Source organism: Bacillus rossius, chromosome 13, assembly GCF_032445375.1.
Source record: "Bacillus rossius redtenbacheri isolate Brsri chromosome 13, Brsri_v3, whole genome shotgun sequence".
Classification (NCBI taxonomy): Eukaryota; Metazoa; Arthropoda; class Insecta; order Phasmatodea; family Bacillidae; genus Bacillus; species Bacillus rossius.
Window position 1 is genome coordinate 16634612 of NC_086340.1, and position 23845 is coordinate 16658456.

A 23845-nucleotide genomic window follows, 5' to 3' on the forward strand; every position below is an offset into this window, starting at 1 on the left:
ACTTTAATGAACGCCTTGGTATTAATAGTGGCCGAATGCTATAAATATTTACTCCTATGAATTAATAGTTGTTTACCTTTTTTTTTCAGTATGACTACAACTGAACTAAAACTGTCAAACGACATTATTTTATGGTGTTTGTAAAACCAACGAATAGTAAATTTAGAAATAAATACAAATTGAGGACGTTATAAAAATCATATTTAATGTTGACAAACCGTGTAGTATCAGTAAAGCAATAGTGGCCACTATTTACTTTCTTCTACAACCCATGAGAAGGACACTCTAAAATAATGTTAGCAAGAGAAAGGCATAATTTTTAAAAAAAAATTCTTCGAGCTATTTTTTCTGGGTTGAAAATAATGCAACGAAACAAAAAACCATCAAATTTGATTGCTATACGTTTTACACTTGTAACTTAATCACTGATTTATAACAGTTCATTTCTGCATTTTTTTGTGAAATTTAATTTACTTTTGGTTACTTAAAGACTATTGTTCCTGGTATAAGGTAATACAAAATTGTATATTTTTAAAAATAACATTATTTTAGATTTCATGTTACCTACTAATTTACTGCTTTAAAATAAATATTAAAAAGTTTGTAAAATTTAATAATCTTTAAAAAATTAAAATTAAACATGTAATAATATTTTAAAACATCAAGTGTTTACAAATAAAGTACTTCTGAAAATATTTTTGTGATTTAAGTTTTAAGGTATTTAAAAATTTATGAGTTACTAATTACTTTTTGACCACATTAAAAAATTTGTTTACGTTAACTTTTCCAGAGATTGACCAAATACATGAAAAGAATTATAGATGAACTAAAAAGAAGCTATTTTGTTTTTTTAATTTATGTTTTAAAAAATTGGGGGCTGAATTTTGAATAAAATGCAACATACTATATTTGGTTTTAAGGAGAGCACTGCGTGCAGTTAACTATAAAACTTTTTTTTAAATTCTAAAAGTAGAAATCACGTGTTGGTAGCTTACCGTAAAAAAAAAGACTCACTGTAATGCCATAAATCCAGGCTCATCTTCACTTTATTGCTGCCAAATTTCTGGGTCACTGAATAATTTCCTCTTTTTCTTTTCAAACAATTTGGAGGAGAAATAGAGAGAGAGAGAGATAAAAAGAGCCTCTATTTGCCGAATCTATCTACAGTTTCTAGTTTTCTTTCAAGTGGAATCAATACACTATTGAGACCGAATAAAATTAGCGTATTCATTTCGTGATATGCTGAATTAAAAATAATTATACCAGTGCGTTGTTTCTGCCATTGGTTCAATTTTTTTTTCTGGAGGGCTCTGGGCCAATTAGAGAAACTCAATCAAATAATTATCGAATCAAAAGTTATCCAGTTGACTCGCCCCACAATTCAGCAGCCAATAAACATCTGACGTTCGACCTAGTATGAAGAATTTCATGGATTCCATCCTGGAGATTACCGAAACAGCAAATTTTATCAGTTCTTTACAATTAGTAAAGCTAGGGGCATGCACATTTCGTGAAAAGATTTTGAGACAAGCTGAAAATTAAAACACTGTAGCATCGTCTGTGTTTCGTGATTGGGTGAGTTTCTATAAGGTACATGATTCAGTGTTACATCACCAACCACAGTAGTTCAGTGCGGAAGCAAACGCGTGCTGAGTGGCTCGGTGAAATACGGCAACGACTTTTCTTGCAGACGGCCGCCAATCACAAGGATTAATCCGCTGCTGCGGGAATACCTTGTTGCAGTCTAATAGGCGTTCAGATTTTATCGCGAAAAATGCTTGCCCCTAGTTTAGACCCAAGAATTTCACGCTTATTTGATCGCTAGGTAGACGGTAGACTGCAAATATATCTATGGTTTAGCCATGTTTTGATAATTGGATCAAATTTGGTTGGACATTCCCCTCTGAGACTGTGCGCCAATCAACTTCCATCTAGCAGTAGTGGGACCAAATAACATACACCCAATCAAAATAAGGGAAAGTTTTAAAGTTAGAAATCGCCAACACGAAAGGATACGTGAGTTGAGTATAAGTTACACAGAAAGAAAATCTGTACTTTTACAAAAGAATTATTGGAAAACCATTTGCCAAGAAATATTTTGTAATACTACAAGAAAGATATTGTAACTTTTTACGACATGACTAAGGTTTTTTTAATACTTGAAATACGATTTTCGAGATAATACTGAGTATTTATTACAAAAATTTGCACACGTTTTTTTATTTTAATTGATGTCTCATTCAAGCATATTTTTTACTAATGGAAAATAAAATCGAATAATAAATTAACAATTTGACTTTATTTTGTTGTATTATACTTATTAGGTGCTCAGTTAATACTGGAAAGTTATTCACGGAACGGTTTACAAATTATCTTTAACTTTTGGCGGTAGGTACTGGGAAAACACTATACTGCGAACATATTTTGTAGTGGTGTATTTTATTTTCATGTAAATGTACAAAATAACTAATATCTGTAATTTTACATGAATATTTTATTTCATATACAAAAAAATGTATAGAGTACGCAGGACTATGAATTTTAGCGTGACACCAAATTAATCCGAGGAATATCCGGGTCTCTGTTATCCCAATGTCTTACAGGACTTGTCAGATACTCGATGGTTCGCCGAACCAAGAAGGCACAATATTGTGAAGAAAAGCCTGGTGGTGTAATACACCGCTTATCGTCACATTATCAACGACGCCAACGTGAAGGATGTTATGTTTGCTGAACACATTATGCTTATTAAAATAATCATTTCAATCGCACTAGTTAATAGTACTCGTACGTCGCGAATGTCATTTTGTTATCAAAACGCCTTTTTTTATTTTTTTTACATACATGGTTGTAAAACAACATATATATTTTTTAAATTTGGTGTAAATTTACATTTACGGTCCATTAGATTTATTCACGTTATCGATCATTTTACATTTTGGACACAATAATTAGCAGACTTATATAAAAGTTATGGATGCCGTTATAGTTGCCACAGTAAATAATTGTATTTTAACTTTTTTTAAATTGTCATTGCCATTGGATGAATTAAAAACATTTTGTTGGGTATCGCAAAGTTTGAATTTTAATTAAACTGAAGCGTGAACAATTCAGAATATGATAAAATGTGTGAAAACAAACGTTTGCAACACGCATATAGAGTATGCTTTATGAATGTTCTGATGATGTTAACTTTTGGTTACTGATACTATTTTTATAATATTTAAAACCTCTATAGAGGTACAGAGTGAATATATAGTATAGAGTGGTTTAAATTATATTTTGAGCTTAATTTTTTACATTACAAAGCCAAACAATATTTTTTTGGATTTAATTCCATGTTCTAGCTAATGATTTAAGCAATAAGTTTTTAAAGAATGTACAAGTTTAATGCTATGTTTCTAGGTTCACTTTCCCGAAATGCTTCAGACAATGAACCATTGGCGGTGACTCAAGCAAGGACTTTCTATCGGTCGTGTCTGGACACAGGTAAAATACATTAAAAAAAGCATGAATAAATAAATTTTCTTTAATAAATAAGTCCCCCATAGCTGTCATCCTGAACATTGTGTGTGTTATGTAGTGTGCAGCGAAACATCGGTGAAATTTATTTTATGTTCCTTAAATGATTCGTTTAATGGGGAATTTTGATTTAATACAGTTTTTTTTGTACATACGGAATTTCAGTTTTGCACTGTTTGTCATGTAAAAATTCCGAAAGTAGAAAATAAAAATAAAAACATTCACAGATAACAATATTGAATCAGTTGATTTCGCACATACGGAACCAACGATGAAACTAGTAACAAGTTTTACTATGTATAGTAACAAACTATTATATATAGTAACAAGCTTATACGGTCTGTTGTCCCGAGAGCTAAACTTGGAAACTGCTTCAGTCCAGACCGAAGAGAAAACATCTTAAATTGGAGGTCTGAAGGACCAACCAACTGGAATCCCCCACCGGCTCTGGTGCCCCCGGAGCTTACAACTTTTTGGGCCCGGTCGTCACCCCTTTTAGAACAGAAACTGTGCCCAGACTAGCCATTACATTTAGCCTTTTGGTTCTTCATAGCAAGCCAAGACCCTGGTGGCCTGAGATCCCGGCAGTGCTGACCCCTTCCCCCCAGGCAAAGTTTCCCAATCAACAGCCATTGCCTGCAGAGAGGGCTTTTCCAACTCATCAGATACCACTTTCACGACAAATGAGGATTTCGCGGGCAGAGCTAACTTCATTAAACACCCCTGGTACCACGAAGAGGTAGTGAGTGTCCTTGGTGCTGAGAGGCTATGTATTTGCATCCTTGCAATCTTTCTGTGATTCTTTTGGATTCCGACTCGAATGCTAGAGTCGACAACAGCTCCGACACCTCGAGTGACAGGCACCTTCTCCCAAAGGAGTCAGGACCACTCCCAAACACGGAGAGACAAACTTTTGACTCGTGAGCCACAAGGGTGATCAATGAGCCGGGTTTGAGACATGTTCTCCTGTTGGGGCTGAAACACCACCCACACGAGGACCCAAGAACCTAGATAAATGATAGGCTGAGGTGTTTCAGGGGGAGCTACAATGAGAAGCTGAGACAGCTAAAAAAAATCATGTAGAGAACAGAGAGTTTTCAGAGAATTCTGCGAGTCGTTTAACATTGCTGGATACAACAACTGGCATGTACTCCACTAAGGGCTAAACCCAACCAACATGGACCCTGTAGAGGAATAAGGGAAATGGATTCACTATTTCATCGCGACTTTGGAGGTATTTGATGGGGAACTGCAATGAGAGGTTGAGAAGACACATGCGAGCATCACTGCCCATCCCTCTACCTCTTTAAGCATTTGGCTAACCTGTGGTTGACGCAGAGTAAATACCTTCCCAAGAGTAGCACAAGGCGTTTAACATATCTAGAGAAATGATAGGCTGAGGTGTTTCAGGGGGATCTACAATGAGAGATACATGTAGAGAACAGAGTTTTCAGAGAATTCTGCGAGTTGTTTAACGTCCTGGATACAACAACTGGCGTGTACTCCCCGAAGGGCTGAATCCAACCTACACGGGCCTTCTACAGGAATAGGGAAATGGATTCACAATTTCATCGCGACTTTGGAGGTGTTTGATGGGGAACTGCAATGAGAGGTTGAGAAGACACATACGAGCATCATTGCCACACCATCTCCCCCTCTTAAGCATTTGACTAAGCTGTGGTTGACACCTTCCCAAGAGTATCAGAAGGCGTTTAACATCTCTGGGACTCCTCAGATAGCCCAGATTGCCCGTGATGCAGAGAGACACTGACTGTCCGCAGAGGCGCTGGACCGGATGGGGCTGGAGCCCATGCTGAGGACCCTGGAGAAGCTGGGACTGCCTCGCAGGCCGCCGGTCAGGACTCCCACGGCGGGCTTCAACTGGCAGCGCGCGATGGCCCTGGGCCAGCTGGTGCTCAACAAGGAGGTGATGGTGGGCTTCGGCGTGTACCCGGACTCTAGGAACAAGTCGGTGAACCGGCTCACCATCAGCTCGCCGGACACCGCTTCGCCCTTCCCGGGGTGAGTGACCCCCCCCCCCCCTCCCCCTACCCAAACCCAATATAGCCCTTCATCGTGAATCAGGAGGCTTCAAGGGACAAGCCTAGTCAGGAGTGTCTTTTTTTGTGTTGGTGAGGCGTGATGGTAAGTGAGACGCTCGCTGGTGCTTCTGTCACAGCTCACGGCTCTGAACTGGCCCTTGATCTTCTCGTCGTAAATAGGGAAACTATGGAATTTTACCGATAACTATAAAAACTAATGCAAGTCCCTTGAATCAGTACCGGGTGTTTCATACCTAAAAAAATACAGTTTAAAAAACGAAATACGGAAACAACAACCATTCATCCACCCTCGGCGTATTCTGAAATTCATTTTTTTTAAACAGACAACACTTTGGATATATTTAGCAGTTTTTTTCAAATAGCGTGTTTTCTTCTGAAGCTCTGCATAGTTTGCGTGTGCCCAATTAGGTGGAACCCTTAACCACCTCAATTAATACTGAGCCGAGACAGTTTTATTGGAAGGGGAGGAGGCTGTTGTTGCAGTTTGCCAATGGCACCAGGCTTTATGGAATGAAGGATGGGGCAACAAATATTTTGCAGACTAGAAAATGCATAAAATTAAACATAAATTAAAAAATATATAGTTAAATATATAATAATATTTATTATTTTACACATTATCCTAATAATCATGTTTGAAATTAAGATTTTTTAACTGATGCAAAATAAATTATATGTGATAACGTTAAATCTGTTTGGAGGGGGGACAATTTATCCCCCACATTAATGAAGGCCTAGATAAATCCCTGGTACTGCCAAAGCTACATAATGACTGTACCATTATGAAAGTAACTAATAATACTTAGTAAAACAAATTACAAAAATGTAATAACCTTGAATCTAATAAACATCCATACAAGTATGAACATGTTACTTGTAATTTCAAAATGGTAATCTATTCTCACTTGCTCATATTAGTTTGCCGCGCTTCCTAGTTATTCTTGAGTTTCTTGGCTTCTGGATTGTAGCCACGTCAAAGGCGAAGTAGGTGACTGCTCCCTGATGATGGCGACTGCCACATGGACCGAAATGTCAGTGTCGACGCGGCTACAACCCAGAAGCCAAGCAACTCTAGACAATGGCCGCGAAAGCCTGTGATATATATTTTAAAACATTCTTATTGTTTGTTATAAGATTAAGCCTGACTTAATACCGCTGCTTATCCATCAGTATTTTGTGAGTGAGGGATTTTTTATCCGGCAGGTATGTGAAAAACGGCCATACAAGTTTTGCGATTTTGCTGGAACATCGAATGTCAATTTAATTTTAACTTGAATACCAATTGGAAATAAGCAATTTAAACCGTTAGGATACAGTAATTACTGTACGTAAATGAAAACCGACAGTAACGATAAACTTCGAGTGAACTATAAATGCCCGCAGCCCAGTAAAGCGACTTGGTGGCCAAGATCAAAAGCTGGAATCTATCTAATTCTAGGGCTCGGTTTGTGCTGGAATACAGAATGTGCCGTATTAAACAATGCCGAAATGAAGACCTTTCACTACCAATGGTAAACCTTTTTCATTTGTTACATACAACGAATCATATGAAGTTGTTTACAAACACTATTGAAAGAACAAGTGTAGGTACTAATTTTGGACAATGAAAATTTCGAAACAAGTTAGATAATACAGACTCTATAACGTAGACTGATTCTGAACTTCTGCACACTGGCCTATGAGTAACCCTCGGAACTGTAAATATCATATAATGGCAAAAAAAAAAAGCCACGTGCATTAGTTTGAAAAAAATACACTCAAATAGAGACATGATCGTGGGCAAAACAATCATTTTTAAGTAATAATTTAATGCCAGGTGCGAGAAATGCAAAAGTGGTCAAGAAGCTTAGCAAAATAGACAAAAGGCATATGAAGATAGGTAGGCTACATATTTAACAAGGTGGCTTCAGCTTCTTAGAGTTTTGTTTTCGCTTAAGACTGTGCAGTGATTCCTCGGAAGCTTATGTTACAAAAGATAACTGAATTCGTACAAACATGAATAAATCGTACCACGAATTATAATTAAATTAGAGACCTGTAAATTCCGCGTGCTCATCTGGTGCCAGGATTGACTCCACAACCGTGTGCGTAAACAAGTAGACCTAGATGTTACATGTCCGTTGGCTGCTGCCAAATTTCACCTATTCTTCGGGTCATTCATGAATCGATCAGACATTTTTTCTAGATATTTTATTGGCTTCTAGTCCTTCAGGGTTTGTCAAATAACCCTAAATGTGGATGCCAGGAGATTTCTCGAATTCCTATTAGCTGATCTCCTACTGTAAAATTTCCTATTTTTTGGAGTCGGTTGATGCGTTTCGATCACTCTTCTGATACCTTGTAGTTGAATGGCTCAGAGTCGTAGATGAGTAAGTCCAAACAATTGTGATCTAATCATCAAAGCAAAGCAAATGTACGTACATGTTTGCAGTAAACTTCATGGCCAAAATAATCCGAGAAATTTATTTTGCCTATTGGCTATTTTTATAATGCAGAACTCCCTCTTCTTTGGAGTGGGACGATGTGATTCGGCCACACCACGGCTAGCTGGTAGCTGACTGGCCCACAGTCGTAGAGGGGAGTGTCCATCCAAACAATTGTGATCCAATCATCGAAGCAATGCAAAGAAATATATTTTTGGAATCCGCGAAAATTCCGGGTCTTCAGTAATACGCTTCTAGTAACTTTAGGCTCGAGATTCAATGACCAGGGACGTTTTTGGCGTAGAAACAAACGTTCGCATTATACACCGTTACCAAAACAATGCTAGTTCAGCAGGATCCCAACCGTTCCGAAGTAGCTTTGGCTTTCCGGGTTGCAGCCGTGTCCTCTGCGGATAGTTCACCGGACGTTTCGATCGGCATTTCAGTCGCCCCCATCAGGGGGAGCAGGTCACCTGCTGAGGACCCACTGCGTTACCTGCTGCGGACAATATATCCCGCCGTTCTTCTGGTTTCCTCAGGCACCACGACATGGAGCAGCAGATAGACCGCCACAGACGGCGGACCCACGGGGCCAATCAGGACAGCGACTCGCCCGAGGAGCTCGCCTTCAGGCAGTACGTCGTGGACATCATGCAGTACGTCCACTACTGGGGCACTGACGAGCAGCCCGACGACGAGATGAAGAGTCTCTTCGAGAAGGCAGCCGTCACGGTCAGCGACATGGACATCCTGCTGTACAACGTGCGTTTCTCGCGATGGGGAATATCCATTGACAATTTTCCTTTTTTGACGTGACAACGTCTAATAAATAGATGAACGCCGGCTGCACGCTCGTAAAAGTGTCCCGTTACGCACATTGTCCCGTTACGCTGTGTCCCGTTACGCTCATTGCACGCTGGCGCCGCATCTATCTGTCTTTCTTCCACTCGATTGGAACAAACCATCGATTTGACTTTTTTTCGAGGCACGTTAAACTCGAAACACTCCCATTCGTTTCCTACTTTTCCTATCATCGTCCTATCTTTAAAAGAATAACACAAATCGGAAGAAGTTAAATAGCAAACATGTATAAAAGTTAAAGTTAAAATAATCTGTTCGTTAAAGTAATAAACATATTTGAATTAATGAGTGCAAATAAAAGTAATTTTATCAATTAAAAATTGTAGATTTCATTTCACTCCTTCTTTGTATCCATACAAAATAGTGATAATTCAATAAAAATGATTCAATTTTATTCATAAAAGTATGCAATCATTTCATCAATGTTTTTTTTATGACGTTGTCACGTTAAACTATCGTCCGTAAACCGACTTTACAGACAACCAATTTTTTTTTGTGGACATAGCCTACGCCATTGCTGGTTACACTGTGTTAGATAGGCAAGGACTGGAAAAATGCGTGGTTTGAGTGATCTCTAGGAGGGACTCCACATCCCTCTATGTACGCGAGTAAACTTCACCTTTTCACTGACTTGTGAGACGTGTTGACTACGATGATTGCGATTCGATACTTCCATTGTTGAGTGGGGTTTTCATTGGCTCAGAGTCCTTCAGCTAATCTGTGCCCCAATCACTGAATCAGCACGAATGTAAACATTTTTGGATTCTAGCCTATCGAAAAATGAATCTGCGAATTTTTTTCGGTCTCTAGTTACAGATAAACTTCTAAGAACTGAAGGAAAAGATGAATACTGAAATCACACAGGAAACAAGCCAAAATCAGCCGATGTCTAAAGTTCAAAGCATACGTATATCACAAAGAGTACTCCGTAGAACGAAATTGTCAGGGAATTAATCGCAGCATTGACGAACACAGCGGGCTGACGACGACGACGAGACAATTGCAACAATAACAGCGTAAAGAGACACAGACCGACCTTGGAAAACAAAGTGACGAACAGACGGAACCCAACCATGATCTGAACAGATAATCTGGACACGCCACAATGAAGACAGCACAGACGAAAACAGGAGGCCTTCTAAGCTTGGAGACCGGCAAACCAGTCTTATGTCACGTGTTCATTGGCTGCTGCCAAAATTAACCTTCTCTCCGTGTTGCACGGGATTCGGTCAGCTGTTTGCCTGGTAAACAGTATTTTAGTCCTTCGGGTATTTTAAAATTATCCGTGATCAAATAACGTATTTCGTTCAAATGTACACTCTTTGGCTTGATGGAATATCACCAAATAATAACTATAACTTGACTGATCTCTTAGAATTCTGCCTTTGAATTCCAACTGGAGCAGCATCTTCCGTTTCGCTCCCAACCCTCTGTCACACACGACGGTCACACACGCGCAGTCCCGTCGCTCCGCGCCTGCGCCACTCGCCGAACTTGCACTTCACGCAACTCACCTGTTGGAGGTCGGCGTCACCGCTTTTATAACTCATTGGCTGTCTTTCTGGAACTGACTGGTCGTGTCATCCCGGGCTGACCCAACGCTCGAAGCTTCCCGAACAGCGCCTCTTATCCTTGCCACTCCACGCGGCAGCCTCGGCAAGCCCGCGAAATGTCCAAGCCGCTCAGGGATAGATAACAGCGCTGATGAAGAGGGTGAAACGTTGGCAAAGGGGGGGGGGGGTGGCGAGGTCGGGCCACCATAATCCCCGAAAGGATGGCGTGTGACGTCAGCGGTCGTGCGGGGTCGCCAGGCCGTTCAGGTACCTGGCGCGTTCGTAACAATATTATGTAACGATGTCGAATCAGCTCAATAAGGTTAAGGTTTGTTTGTAGCAAGTATTTACAGACTGATTTCAGTAGTTTAAGCAAAAAAAAATTACAAACATTTACTTAGTGTTATAATGTGTTAAAATGTTTCAGGTTAATACCTTAGTAATGCCATAGCATTATAACTTCTAACGTGTGCTGAACATTTATAGTACTAACATTTTTTATTGAATTTAAATAATATGGGCAGTAATTTAATAAAATTGCTTGTCGGAAATCGAATCCAAACCCGGGGTTTTATCGGAGATGGTTTTAATAATTTAAAATTTCCGGTTTTTTCGTGGTGCTAATTGATATCTGCGTCTCATGGTGGCAAGCAACGTTTACGTTTCAGGCATTGAATTTTAGCGGCGGGCGCAGAAAGTATGTGTGTGATTCGCATCCCGAAATTTTGTATTCGAAAAGCGACTATTTTTTTAATCAGTTTATTTATTACGCTCGGAATTTTTTATTTTTTTTTGAAAAATACGTTTAATTTCGTGTCCGAGTTTCGTTTATAAGTTCATTTGAAACATGAACAACATGAGAACACACGAATTTTACTCGTTACCGGGATCAGATGTTTACACATCACTGGCGGGTACTAAGAGACGGGAGACCTAAGATGCACATAAAGTTCTGCCATTCCCGATTACACCCGAACAATTCACCTTCGGCCAACTTCGGGATTTGTTTTATTTTTGCGCAGGAAAAATTAATTCAAATATTAAAAGTGGTCGGTTAGGTTAGCTACATTAAAACACTTTAAAACACTATGGACGGTTAGTTAGGTTAGTATAGCTACATTAAAATAAACAGAGAAATATAAATATATATAAATAAACCCGAGGTTGGCCGAAGGTGAATTGTTCGGGTGTAATCGGGAATGGCAGAACTTTATGTGCATCTTAGGCTTCCCCTGAGAGACTCGCTCGCATGTTTTATTGTACTTGTCATTTCGTGGCATGTTAGACCACTAGGCCAGACTTAGCTGTCCTGCTCACACCCAAGGGATGGTACACTGTCCATTGGCTACCAATGGCGTCAGACGCCGTTTCGTGGTATTCGCAACACTTGCAGCTAGAATATAAACATTGACACGAGGCTGGTGCAGATCAGCTTAGCGTTGGAACAATCACAAAATAAATTTGTATGATTGAAAGGCATCTTGGTGGTGAAATGTGCCGTAAAATATCAGTGGATTTATCAATAGTTAGCGACCGGCCAAATTCGTGTTATTATATTGACCACGTTCTACAGTGAAAATGTTTGTACACTTGAACAACAATAATTGTGTTCAGTTCACGGTTTCTTTTGACAAGAACAGAAATATTAGAAACCGATGGCAAACCCCCATTAAACCAATCCGACGGGACCATATGCAACCCAGAGAGGAGGTGAAATCAAGCAGCAGAAAACTTAACAAGTGACAAAAGACTTGATAATGCACGTCTTTGTAGAGTCTAGCTGAGTAAAAAGGAAAATTCAGTTTTCAAAATAAATTCTATTTATCATTTCGTGCAGTTGTTTTAAATAATGAATATTGAATGTTTGCTTGCTTCCTGCTTCCACTTATTTTCTAATTTCCTTTTTTCCTCTATTCCATACAATATGTATAGTTTTTACGATTATTAACACTATTGAGAGGATTCACTTAATGTTTTTATAGTTAGTAAATATCCCAGTAACTTAAAAATTAATTTACTTTTTTAAAAAGCATGGACACACAAACTAACCATAAAAAATTTGCCATTACCATTTATAATACTGTATAGACTACGAATATTGAAAACCCATAAGCAAAATAAAATAATATCTCTAAAATTTAAGAGTTGAAAATTTTTCTTGAAAATATGAGAGTATGTTCTAAATAAAGTAGTGAATCGGTTAAAGCGATTTTAACCTTAAGGGCATATGCGAACTTAACATAGCCATACCCTCACATGCACCCTTATTAGAACTATGGCCTCCCATGCGTGCTTTTTTTTTCACCTATGGCCTCCATTTTGCTCATTTGTAACTTTCATACTTGCAGTAGACACACCGTCAGCTATTCTTTGCACCCACGTTCACGACGGTGAATGACGTTGCATGTGGCTTCCTGACCGCGTTTTATGTATCAATTTTGGTAATGGTGTTGTTGATTGTTTAGATTTCTTCCGAAGACGTCGAAGTTGATCCTGTGTTTATGATGGTTGACGAGTTGCAAGAACTTACCAACAGTGCGCCCAAGAAAAACAACCTTTCCGAGGTATTTTTCAGAGCATATATATATATATATATATATATATATATATATATATATATATATATATATAGCAACGTGTTTTTTGAGCACAATAATCTGATGAAAATATTTCATAAATTAAAATATGACATGTAGTCAAGTTTAAATGACTAAGCATTGGGTTGTAATTCTTTTTCAAACGTTTGCGTTATGTTCTTTAGTATATTTATTTTTATAACACATACTTGTTTAGAAATATAATGTAGTTGATATTTCGTTATTTTAAGTATATACAAACATGTTTTTTAATATCACAAGGTTTCGCTTCAGATTTTTATACTCGCCTCACAAGGAATATTATGTCCCTCCCGTATTTTTTTAAAGACGTTCATTGAAAATCTTTCTTAGAAGACAAGAATATTTTGGAAGAACGATTGGAATTTTCGATAATTTTTTTAAGGAACAAGAGCTTGCACACGAAAATACTAAATTATACTTTTGTATTTGAGATTTATTTTTGTATGGATGAATACAAAAAAACAATCTAGTTGACTTTCATGACCGACATAAATCGGACGAAGATTTTTTTTTTTTTTTTTTTTAATATTTTCATTTTGCAGATTTTTCTATTATTAACAATTTTATGGTAGGAAAATACAACACATTATTAAAATAATAGTTTCTAACAAAAAAAATTCCACAGCAAAGTAATAATGACCTCCAATTTACTACAAGTTGTGTAATTTGGGTATGTGGCAAAACAAATTTGGTAATGTTAAATTATACTGGGACAAAGTGATTCTAAAAATTAACATAAAAACTTCAAATAAAAATTCCTTCTTTATAAAAAAAACTATTTTAAGTTAATTATGTGATGTATTGTATAGAAAATACTAATTTAAATACGAATTACGAAATAAACGTTATTTTTTGTTTATTTTTAGTAATTGATGCCAAATACATATATAAGCTAAATTGTGGCATATTTGAAAAATTATCTAGCTATTGTAAAATATTGTAAAATATATCTCTGGTTTTACACCTTCATAACCTTCGCTATTTCATAGCAACGACACTCCTTTCTAAGATAACAATATAACGAATTGGATGCAGTAAAGATTTTTATGTGGAAACTAGATAGTTCTGTAAACAATAGGTTCATATGACTTCTGAAGAGCTTTATGAAGAACATTTAAATCAATGTTTAAGTGTTATTTTTACAATTTTTTTTGCTTATAACGTAAAGTATAAAGCACATAAAATTTGTCACATTTTGCAGCTCAACTGGAGAGAATTTTTCACGTTCGTCTACGAGGACCACGAAAACATTTCTCTTGACCTGGACGGAGAAGATATTATTGTTGTCTACAACACGGATTATCTAAGGAATCTTTCTACGTTGCTGTCAAACACATCGTCTGAAACATTAGGTAACATATGAAAGAAAACGGAATTATATTAGTTTATTATAACATTCAAATCCAACAATATAAAATTTAAAAAAAATAGTGCGTGGAGTCCCTCCGCGCGGAAGAAGTGAAACTTCGTAATGTGGAAATGAAAATAGAAAGGGAAATAATTTGATTTTTAGTGAAATCATATTGTTTCTTTAAGAAAAACCTTTATTAACATTAGCATTGTAAATGTATTTTCGACTCCACGCACTATTTTTTTTACAATTGTTATCCACTAAATTTGAAAATAAAAAAAATTTACCCTTTTAAATTTTATGTGTATCAAATCAAGCTAAAAACAAGTAAATGAAATAATGAATATTATAAATTAAAATAGAACAATACAATAGAACAACAAGTACGTATTTCAGCTAATTTCACGACGCTCACACTGTTTACTTCGCTGCACAGCAAGAATACCACGCGCATGTGCTTGGACTATTGGACGCTCGCGCTGGCCTGTAACAGGTATATTACGCGCATGCGTTCGAGTGCCACGCATTCACTCTCGCTCTGTCTCTTTCTATTCCCCCTCCCCAGGAGCGTTGAACGTTTTACGCAACAGTGCTTTCATACCCCCTCCATGGTAGCGTTAAACGTATAACGCAATCTTTTTTGGAAGTCACATTAGAAGTTTCACTTAAAAAAAAAAAAAAAATCATGGAGATTTGGCAAACGTTAAACGTTAAAGCCTGTTTTTAACTTGTGTGTAAATATATCTTCGATAAATGTAAGGATGAAGATAATATTAAAGCATATAACGCTTTAATTTTAAGAGGAATGCCGCTAACACAATGCAAACCAGAAATTTTTCTAATGACTTTCACTGAAGGCCAAACATAAACTTCAAAAGTCCCAAAAATATTTGTTAAACTCGTGTAAGATATTAATAAATTATATACCAAAAAAAAAAAAAAAATAGGCGCAGTTGGCAAATCACACACACACATGATTGAATATTTTGTTCTAGAACTGGTTTTGTGGTGGGACATGGTCCGTGTGCTGGCACCAACTACCAACAAAGAGCTTAGAAACATCAAGGAAACCTACATCCAAAAGGTGACCAACGGAAGAGCTTCAGAATCGAGGTAACATTTACATAAATACGTAACATAAGTAAAGCCATTTCAATATTTTTTACGTGACAACGTCTAATAAATCGATGAACGCCTGCTGCATGCATGAAAAAGTGTCCCGTTACGCACATTGTCCCGTTACGCTGTGACCCGTTACGCTCATTGTACGCTTGCGCCGCATCTATCTCTCTTCCACTCGATTGGCCTATGCGAAGAAAGACAGCAGCAGCACACAACTTACTTCTACACGTGAACTGTTTCGTCGACTGGTTATAAAGTGAAATGAAAAGTTAATGTGGTTTTCATTGCTTATTACAACAACAATTTCGGCAATAAAGGTTAATTATTATTCTTTCATTTTAAAAATATGATTAATAGTATAATTTCAAGTATTTATTATTTTATTATTAAAATAAAAATGATTCAATTTTATTCATAAAAGTATGCAATCATTTCATCAATGTTTTGTTATGACGTTGTCACGTTAAACTATCGTACGTAAACCGACTTTACAGACAACCAATTTTTTTCTTTGTTTGGCTTCATTCTTTATTATTTCTTGTTTGACCATGAGAAAATTTTCAATTGTCATAATTTGCTTCCTTCGATACAAAATATACGAAACTCAAGACAAATCTAAATAACCACACAACGGACTGTTTTTTTTAACTTCAAGTGTTAAAAAAATACCAGTAATAGCTTAATTTTTACTAACGAAAAAATTCAAGAAAACATTTCATGCAAAATTACATCACTAAATGTAATTACCAGATTCTCGTGTATGATACGAGTTTTATTAATGATATAGTCATACGAAGACCGAATATTTCAGTTTATATTTGATTTTGAATACCTTATACATAACCGGGGAACATAAAAAAATTGTTCGCGTTGTCATTAGTGTTAATTTATTTATATTTTGAAGACTATGATCATTGTAATTATAAAGTGATATGAAACCCGAAACATTAATCAAATAAACGTAGCGCGAAAGCTTTAAAGTGCCTCTCTTGTAGCATTAAATTTTAGCGAACATCATTTTATTTTGAGCATGACAGCACATTATTTATAGACACTAAGAATCTGAAAATATTTCTCCCTCGTAAAGAAACTAAAAAAAAATTGTGCGTATGGATTTTAATTTTTTTTTTTTTATCAAATTATAAAATAAACACTTTTGAACACGAATTAAATTTGTTTGCCATTAATGGATACAGTCTGGAGTGCAACACTAATCTTACTTTTTTTTTTCAAATTAATAAATATTGTCAAAAAACAAGCAATGCGATACGAGAATTTGATACTTTGGTGTATGTAGCGGTAGGCAGTCCCACCTCTTGCCGTGACCTTGTTTGCGGATACCGCAGTAACTGGACTCCAGCGGATAGAATGACAAATGAGCCTTCCTTTTTAACCCCCAAGTCAGCTTCCCCCTTGCCCAGATATTTCGCTCCTCCCATACACTAGCAGCAGCACGTGGCCAGTAGCCCAGAGCGCTAAAACCTTTTACTAGTGAGGCCCCTTAAAGCCTTCATAGCACCTCAAGTGTAGAAAAAAAATATGTACTTGCTTCCGTGTGGGATTATTGAAACAAGAAGATGAAGCAAAAGATTATCATTGTTCCCTGGTTTACACAATTTTTCAGAGAAGGTTCTAACTTTTCCTTATGCAGCTTACATTTATTACCTTTATTTAATGGATTTTCAATGTCTTAAATCAGCCAAGTGGCAGTTTCGTCTACCATGTAAGTATAACAAACGGTTCTGTGAGTTTATGTATAGTTTCATTCTTAATTACCTTAAGTAAGTAATTAATCAAAAATGTAACTTTATTAGGGTAAAGGAAAATAAGTGCAAGTTAAATCACTTTTCAGCAAAGAAATAGGCTTACTATATAAAGAATTAACTTATTAATAATAGCGTTGTAATCACAACGGATTCTTGTTAATTTTCTTTTACACTTACACTTTTAAACGTTATTTTACAAAAAAAAATCATATGTTATTCTTATGCCCCTCCTAATATGGTTTGGATTCATTATCGCATTCATTTATATTCCTGAAAACAATTTTTTTTCTAATATGTAAATACCACTGTCCCTTTATGGAAATTATCCTGATTTTTTCCAAAATTGAGAATAAATCATGTTGATAACTTAAAAAATGTAACAATTTAATAACAACATTTTTACATGACAGTAAAATTTTTTATAATCAAACTAATGAAAAATAAATTTAAACAATTTTGTTTATTTACATACGTTAAAGAGGTAATATAAAGTATATTACAAAATAACAAACGAAGTATATTTATGAGGTGGTTATAATAAGGGAATATGCTTACTGTACGTTAGTCTGCTTAAAATTTTACTAAAATAAATTATTTTTATTGTTATTTAACTTTGTTTACGATTCTATTATTATTTTTGTATCTTGCACAAAATTTATTTTGTGATATCATAGAATATTTTGATTATCGATTACAGAGCTACGTTTTGTACCCATGCTGTCAATCAGAAAATGGGAATGGCTGTGAGCTATTTCATCGTAGACCAAGGATTCATCTCCAAAACGAAAGAAAAGGTGAGACGATAACTGTAAATTAAGGGACACGTTTTAGAATCATGTGTTTCACACCCATAGTTAAAATTGCATAAGATTGTCTGATCCGGAATACAAACGCGTAATACTTTGCATCACAATAGGTAGTTATTGATTATTTTTTAATGTAATACGTATTTTCGTTTTTTTTGTACGATTCATAGAATGAGGAAGATTGATTTAAACATTCTTTTTGACATACTCCATTCCTGGTTTTCAATGTATGTTATAGATAAAACCTGAAGAATGGGCAAAGAAAAAAATTAATACCCAAACAAACAGTAAAGAAGACAAAATCAGGCAATGGTAAATGTATAGATAGTATAGATATTTCCTTCCTGTGTGTATTCCTTTTTTCTTTGTCCATTCTTCCGGTTTTACTCAATCAGCAATGGCGTATGCACACAATCATATAATATATTCACTATATGTAATAATTTGGTTTTAAAAATGTGCTTGACACTAAAACGAATATATATCGTAATTTAATTCAAACAAAACAATTAATCTGTTTGGGGAACAAAAACGATTGGTTGGTAGTTATAATATTGTAATTTAACGTCAGACATTCCCTTCTTTATGCGGTTAATGAAAAATTTATTTTCGCTGCTCCCAGCCCAGTTTCAGAAAGAAAAAAAAACTGAGAATGTGAGATGCGACCTCTTTATTTGTCTTGAGCGACCAGACAAGACAGTTGGTGAGGTGAGATCGTGTGTGGTGAGGCGAGATCGTGTGTGGTGAGGCGAGATCGTGTGTGGTGAGGTGAGATCGTGTGTGGTGAGGTGAGATCGTGTGTGGTGAGGTGAGACCGTGTGTGGTGAGGTGAGATCCGTGCGTGGTGAGGTGAGATCCGTGCGTGGTGAGGTGAGATCGTGCGTGGTGAGGTGAGATCGTGCGTGGTGAGGTGAGATCGTGCATGGTGAGGTGAGATCGTGTGTGGTGAGGTGAGATCGTGCGTGGTGAGGTTAGATCGTGTGTGGTGAGGTGAGATCGTGTGTGGTGAGGTGAGATCGTGTGTGGTGAGGTGAGATCGTGTGTGGTGAGGTGAGATCGTGTGTGGTGAGGTGAGATCGCGTGTGGTGAGGTGAGATCGTGCGTGGTGAGGTGAGATCGTGTGTGGCGAGGTGAGATCGTGTGTGGTGAGGTGAGATCGTGTGTGGTGAGGTGAGATCGTGCGTGGTGAGGTGAGATCGTGTGTGGTGAGGTGAGATCGTGTGTGGTGAGGTGAGATCGTGTGTGGTGAGGTGAGATCGTGTGTGGTGAGGTGAGATCGTGTGTGGTGAGGTGAGATCGTGTGTGGTGAGGTGAGATCGCGTGTGGTGAGGTGAGATCGTGTGTGGTGAGGTGAGATCGTGTGTGGTGAGGTGAGATCGTGTGTGGTGAGGTGAGATCGTGTGTGGTGAGGTGAGATCGTGTGTGGTGAGGTGAGATCGTGCGTGGTGAGGTGAGATCGCGTGTGGTGAGGTGAGATCGTGTGTGGTGTGGCGGCGCGCAAAGCCCAGGACGGAAAGCATCGCGGATCGCTGAAAGGCGTGGCGGGTCCACTGACGTGAACCTTGTCGCTTCCCGTCCGGCTCTGAATGCTGAAGCAGGTTCGTGGGAGTTCCCCGCTCCGGAAATGGGTGGACACGGGCGAGAAGCGTTACTCCGGCACTATCCCGGACAGCTATCAGAGGACGGACAGGATCACGGACTCTCTGGGCTTTTTTCCTGAAAAGTCCCAAAGATGAGACACACACGGTGCTCGCTGGAGGGGCCTAGCCGGCGAGTGTCTGTTGGTTTGCCGAATGGGTTTAGAGGGAGAGCGGTGGTGGGTAAATGCTGGAACACCTCTTCCCGAAAACACCTCAGAACAGCGCTTGAGGTGGCCCACCCACTTCCCCTTGCCGATTTGAGGGCCACGCAAAAAACAGTCCATGGCCCGTCTCATTAGTGTGTGAACACTGGTCCCGAAAGAGAATAAAAAAAAATTTTGACGTGTGATGAATTCACGGCCAGTCCATGCCCATCTCATAAGTGTGTGAATGCTGGTCCCGAAAGAAATTTAAAAACATTTTTGGCGTGAGATGAATTCACGGCCAGACCATGCTCATCTCATAAGTGTGTGAATGCTAGTCCCGAAAGAGATTGAAAAACATTGGCGTGTGATGAATTCACGGCCAGTCCATGCCCATCTCATAAGTGTGTGAATGCTAGTCCCGAAAGAGATTGAAAAACATTGGCGTGTGATGAATTCACGGCCAGTCCATGCCCATATCATAAGTGTGTGAACACTGGTCCCGAAAGAGATAAATAATTATTTGGGTGTGATGAATTCACGGCCAGTCCATGCCCATCTCATAAGTGTGTGAATGCTGATCCCGAAAGAGATAAAAAAAAATTTGGCGTGAGATGAATTCACGGCCAGTCCATGCCCATATCATAAGTGTGTGAATGCTGGTCTCGAACGAGAAAAAAAATTTGGCTTGTGATGAATACACGGTCAGTCTATGCCCATTCCATAATTGTGTGAATGCTGGTCCCGTAATAGATTTTAAAAATTTTTGGCGTGTGATGAATACACGGTCAGTTCATGCTCATATCATAAGTGTGTGAATGCTGGTCCCGAAAGAGATTAAAAAAAATTTGGCATGTGATGAATTCACGGCCAGTCCATGCCCATCTCATAAGTGTGTGAATGTTGGTCCCGAAATAGATTTTTAAAAAAATTGGCGTGTGATGAATTCAGGGCCAGTCCATGCTTATCAAGTGTGTGAATGCTGGTCCCGAAAGAAATTGAAAAAAAAAATTTTTTGCGTGTAATGAATTCACGGCCAATCCATGCCCATCTCATAAGTGTGTGAATGCTGGTCCCGAAAGAGATTGAAAAACATTGGCGTGCGATGAATTCACGGCCAGTCCATACCCATCTCAAAAGTGTGTGAATGCTGGTCCTGAAAGAGATTTAAAAAAAATTTGGGCGTGTGATAAATTCACGGCCAGTCCATGCCCATCTCATAAGTGTGTGAACGCTGGTCCCGAAAGAGATTTAAAAAAATATTGGCGTGTGATGAATTCACGGCCAGTCCATGCTCATCTCATAAGTGTGTGAATGCAGGTCCCGAAAGAGATTAAAAAAAATTTGGCGTGTGATGAATTCACGGCCAGTCCATGCCCATCTCATAAGTGTGTGAATGCTAGTCCCGAAAGAGATTGAAAAACATTGGCGTGTGATGAATTCACGGCCAGTCCATGCCCATCTCATAAGTGTGTGAATGCTAGTCCCGAAAGAGATTGAAAAACATTGGCGTGTGATGAATTCACGGCCAGTCCATGCCCATATCATAAGTGTGTGAACACTGGTCCTGAAAGAGATAAAAAATTATTTGGGTGTGATGAATTGACGACTAGTCCATGCCCATCTCATAAGTGTGTGAATGCTGGTCCTGAAAGAGATAAAAAAAAATTTGGCGTGTGATGAATTCACGGCCAGTCATAAGTGCGTGAATGTTGGTCCCGAAATAGATTATAACAATTTGGCGCGTGATGAATTCACGGCCAGTCCAGGCCCATCTCATAAGTGTGTGAACGCTCTACCCAAATGAGATTAAAAAAATTTGGGGTTTGATGAATTCACGGCCAGTCCATGAACATCTCATAATTGTGTGAATGCTGGTCCAGAAATAGATAAAACAAATATTTGGAGTTTGATGAATTCACGGCCAGTCCATGAACATCTCATAATTGTGTGAATGCTGGTCCCGAAATAGATGATAACAATTTGGCGTGTGATGAATTCACGGCCAGTCAATGCCCATCTCATAAGTGTGTGAACGCTCTACCCAAATGAGATTAAAAAAATTTGGGGTTTGATGAATTCACGGCCAGTCCATGAACATCTCATAATTGTGTGAACGCTGTTCCCGAAAGAGATTTTTAAAAAACATGTTGGCGTGTGATGAATTCACGGCCAGTCCATGCCCATCTCATAAGTGTGTGAATGCTGGTCCCGAAAAAGATTTAAAAATAAATTTGGTGTGTGATGAATTCACGGCCAGTTCATGTCCATCTCATGCTGGTCCCGAAAGAGATTTAAAAAAAACTTGTCGTGTGATGAATTGACGGGGCGGAGATGCTTGCTTGCCTGCAGGTGAAGGAGATGCTGTCGGACATCAAGAGCGCCTTCAGGGTCCTCGTCGACTCCCTGGACTGGATGGACGGCGCCACGAAGAAGGCCACTCTGGAGAAGTCATCCTCCATCAAGAGCTTCATCGGCTTCCCCGACTGGCTGCTGGACGAGGAGGAGCTCAACTCCTACTACGAAGGTGTTGGTACTCCCTCATCGAACTGCAACGCTCGATTCCGTCGTCGTTTTGTTGTTGAAAGGGGGATACGTGAGCGAGTCTTTTTAAGTACCTTCCAGACAGGGCCGGTGCAAGGTAAATTGGCGCCCTCGGCGAAAAACATTAATTAACCCCCAACGCCCCCCCCCCCCCCGGCCGGACACTCCCAAAAACAATGTTTCCTTGCATCAAAATACATCACGTAAGCCTAAGATTTTGTCAACAATAAAATGTAAGTTTTACTTAATTTTTTATTTATTACAAATCATAAACAGGTCACCGTGGACTTTAAACAATTAATTATATCAATATAAACATTCCAAACTGTTACAAAAATCCATTTTCATCTAGTTTCAATAATCGTTAAACATGTTATATCAGCTGTTTATGTGTCGTGCTGCGCCGCCCCCAGCTACTTGGCGCCCTAGGCGGTTACCTAGTTCGCCTGTATGGACGGGCCGGCCCTGCTTCCAGAGATACGTGTAACGTCTAACCTCGGTAACGAGCAAATTCATGGTGTTCTCATGTTGCCGATCCTCTTACAATACGGAATTTAACGTAGAATTATTTAGAATAAATATACGAAAACAATTGTATTTTCAACTACATCACAGGACGCGAATCAAACGTAGATTCCGCACCCACCGCTAGAATTCACTGTCGGAGCAGCTACGTCGGCTATATAATGAAACGGCTCCGATAAAGGCGAAAAACACTTGAAAAAAAACACTAAACCCCGGCTTTGGACCTGAATTTCGTAAAAAAAAAAGTTATTTTATTAAAATATTGCCAAATTGGTTGAAATTCATTAAACAGTTAATAATATAAAGTTTACATTTGGCTTTGTGAACTTTGGTTCACGCCGTCCGCCACTGATGGCAGCACTGAGGTTACACATAGCCGGTACATGAAACTTTCTCGTTCCATTCACGAAATTGCCCCAACCAAATACAGTATGCCTAGAGATAAGATGTCACACATAAAAATCTTGAAGATTATACGTTTGAAATTATACGTGTTAAAATCAGTAACGTACATCATTCATTTATTTACTTAACTGTTTATTTCCTTAGTGATTGTTATTCAAGAGGACACACAATGTCACACTATTTGTTTGAGGGTTTCAGTCGTTGGCCACTTCTGTATTATAAATAAATAGTAACTGGGTGAAGCCATTTTATTTTTATCAGCTCGTGGCCTGAGCCCATTTTGTTTAGGCACCCAAAACGTTGACTGATTTGTTGTTTTTCCATTGTTGAACCTTGTTTTAATTTTTGTATTTTATTTAAGTGAGTATGTTTAACGACAGAGATTATAAATAATACTTATTAACCATCATTAAGCGTGATCAAGCATCATTTCTGCAATTTTTTGGGCTTATACAATATGTCGATAGCGAGGTTAAATAATATAGTTTCAACTATTATAGAGC

The 23845-nt window shown here is 38.2% G+C and overlaps 1 protein-coding gene across 3 annotated transcripts in view; it reads left to right on the forward strand.

The window, feature by feature from the left end:
• LOC134538275 (endothelin-converting enzyme homolog) overlaps positions 1-23845 on the forward strand; it is a 106161-nt gene that overhangs the window by 65972 nt on the left and 16344 nt on the right. For all 3 annotated transcript variants that reach the window (XM_063379446.1, XM_063379445.1, XM_063379444.1), the window contains exons 7-14: positions 3406-3489; positions 5304-5544; positions 8548-8770; positions 12888-12986; positions 14242-14392; positions 15387-15504; positions 17977-18073; positions 22221-22397. In XM_063379446.1, the coding sequence (XP_063235516.1) occupies positions 3406-3489; positions 5304-5544; positions 8548-8770; positions 12888-12986; positions 14242-14392; positions 15387-15504; positions 17977-18073; positions 22221-22397 (1190 nt within the window). The remainder of the gene's footprint in view (positions 1-3405; positions 3490-5303; positions 5545-8547; positions 8771-12887; positions 12987-14241; positions 14393-15386; positions 15505-17976; positions 18074-22220; positions 22398-23845) is intronic.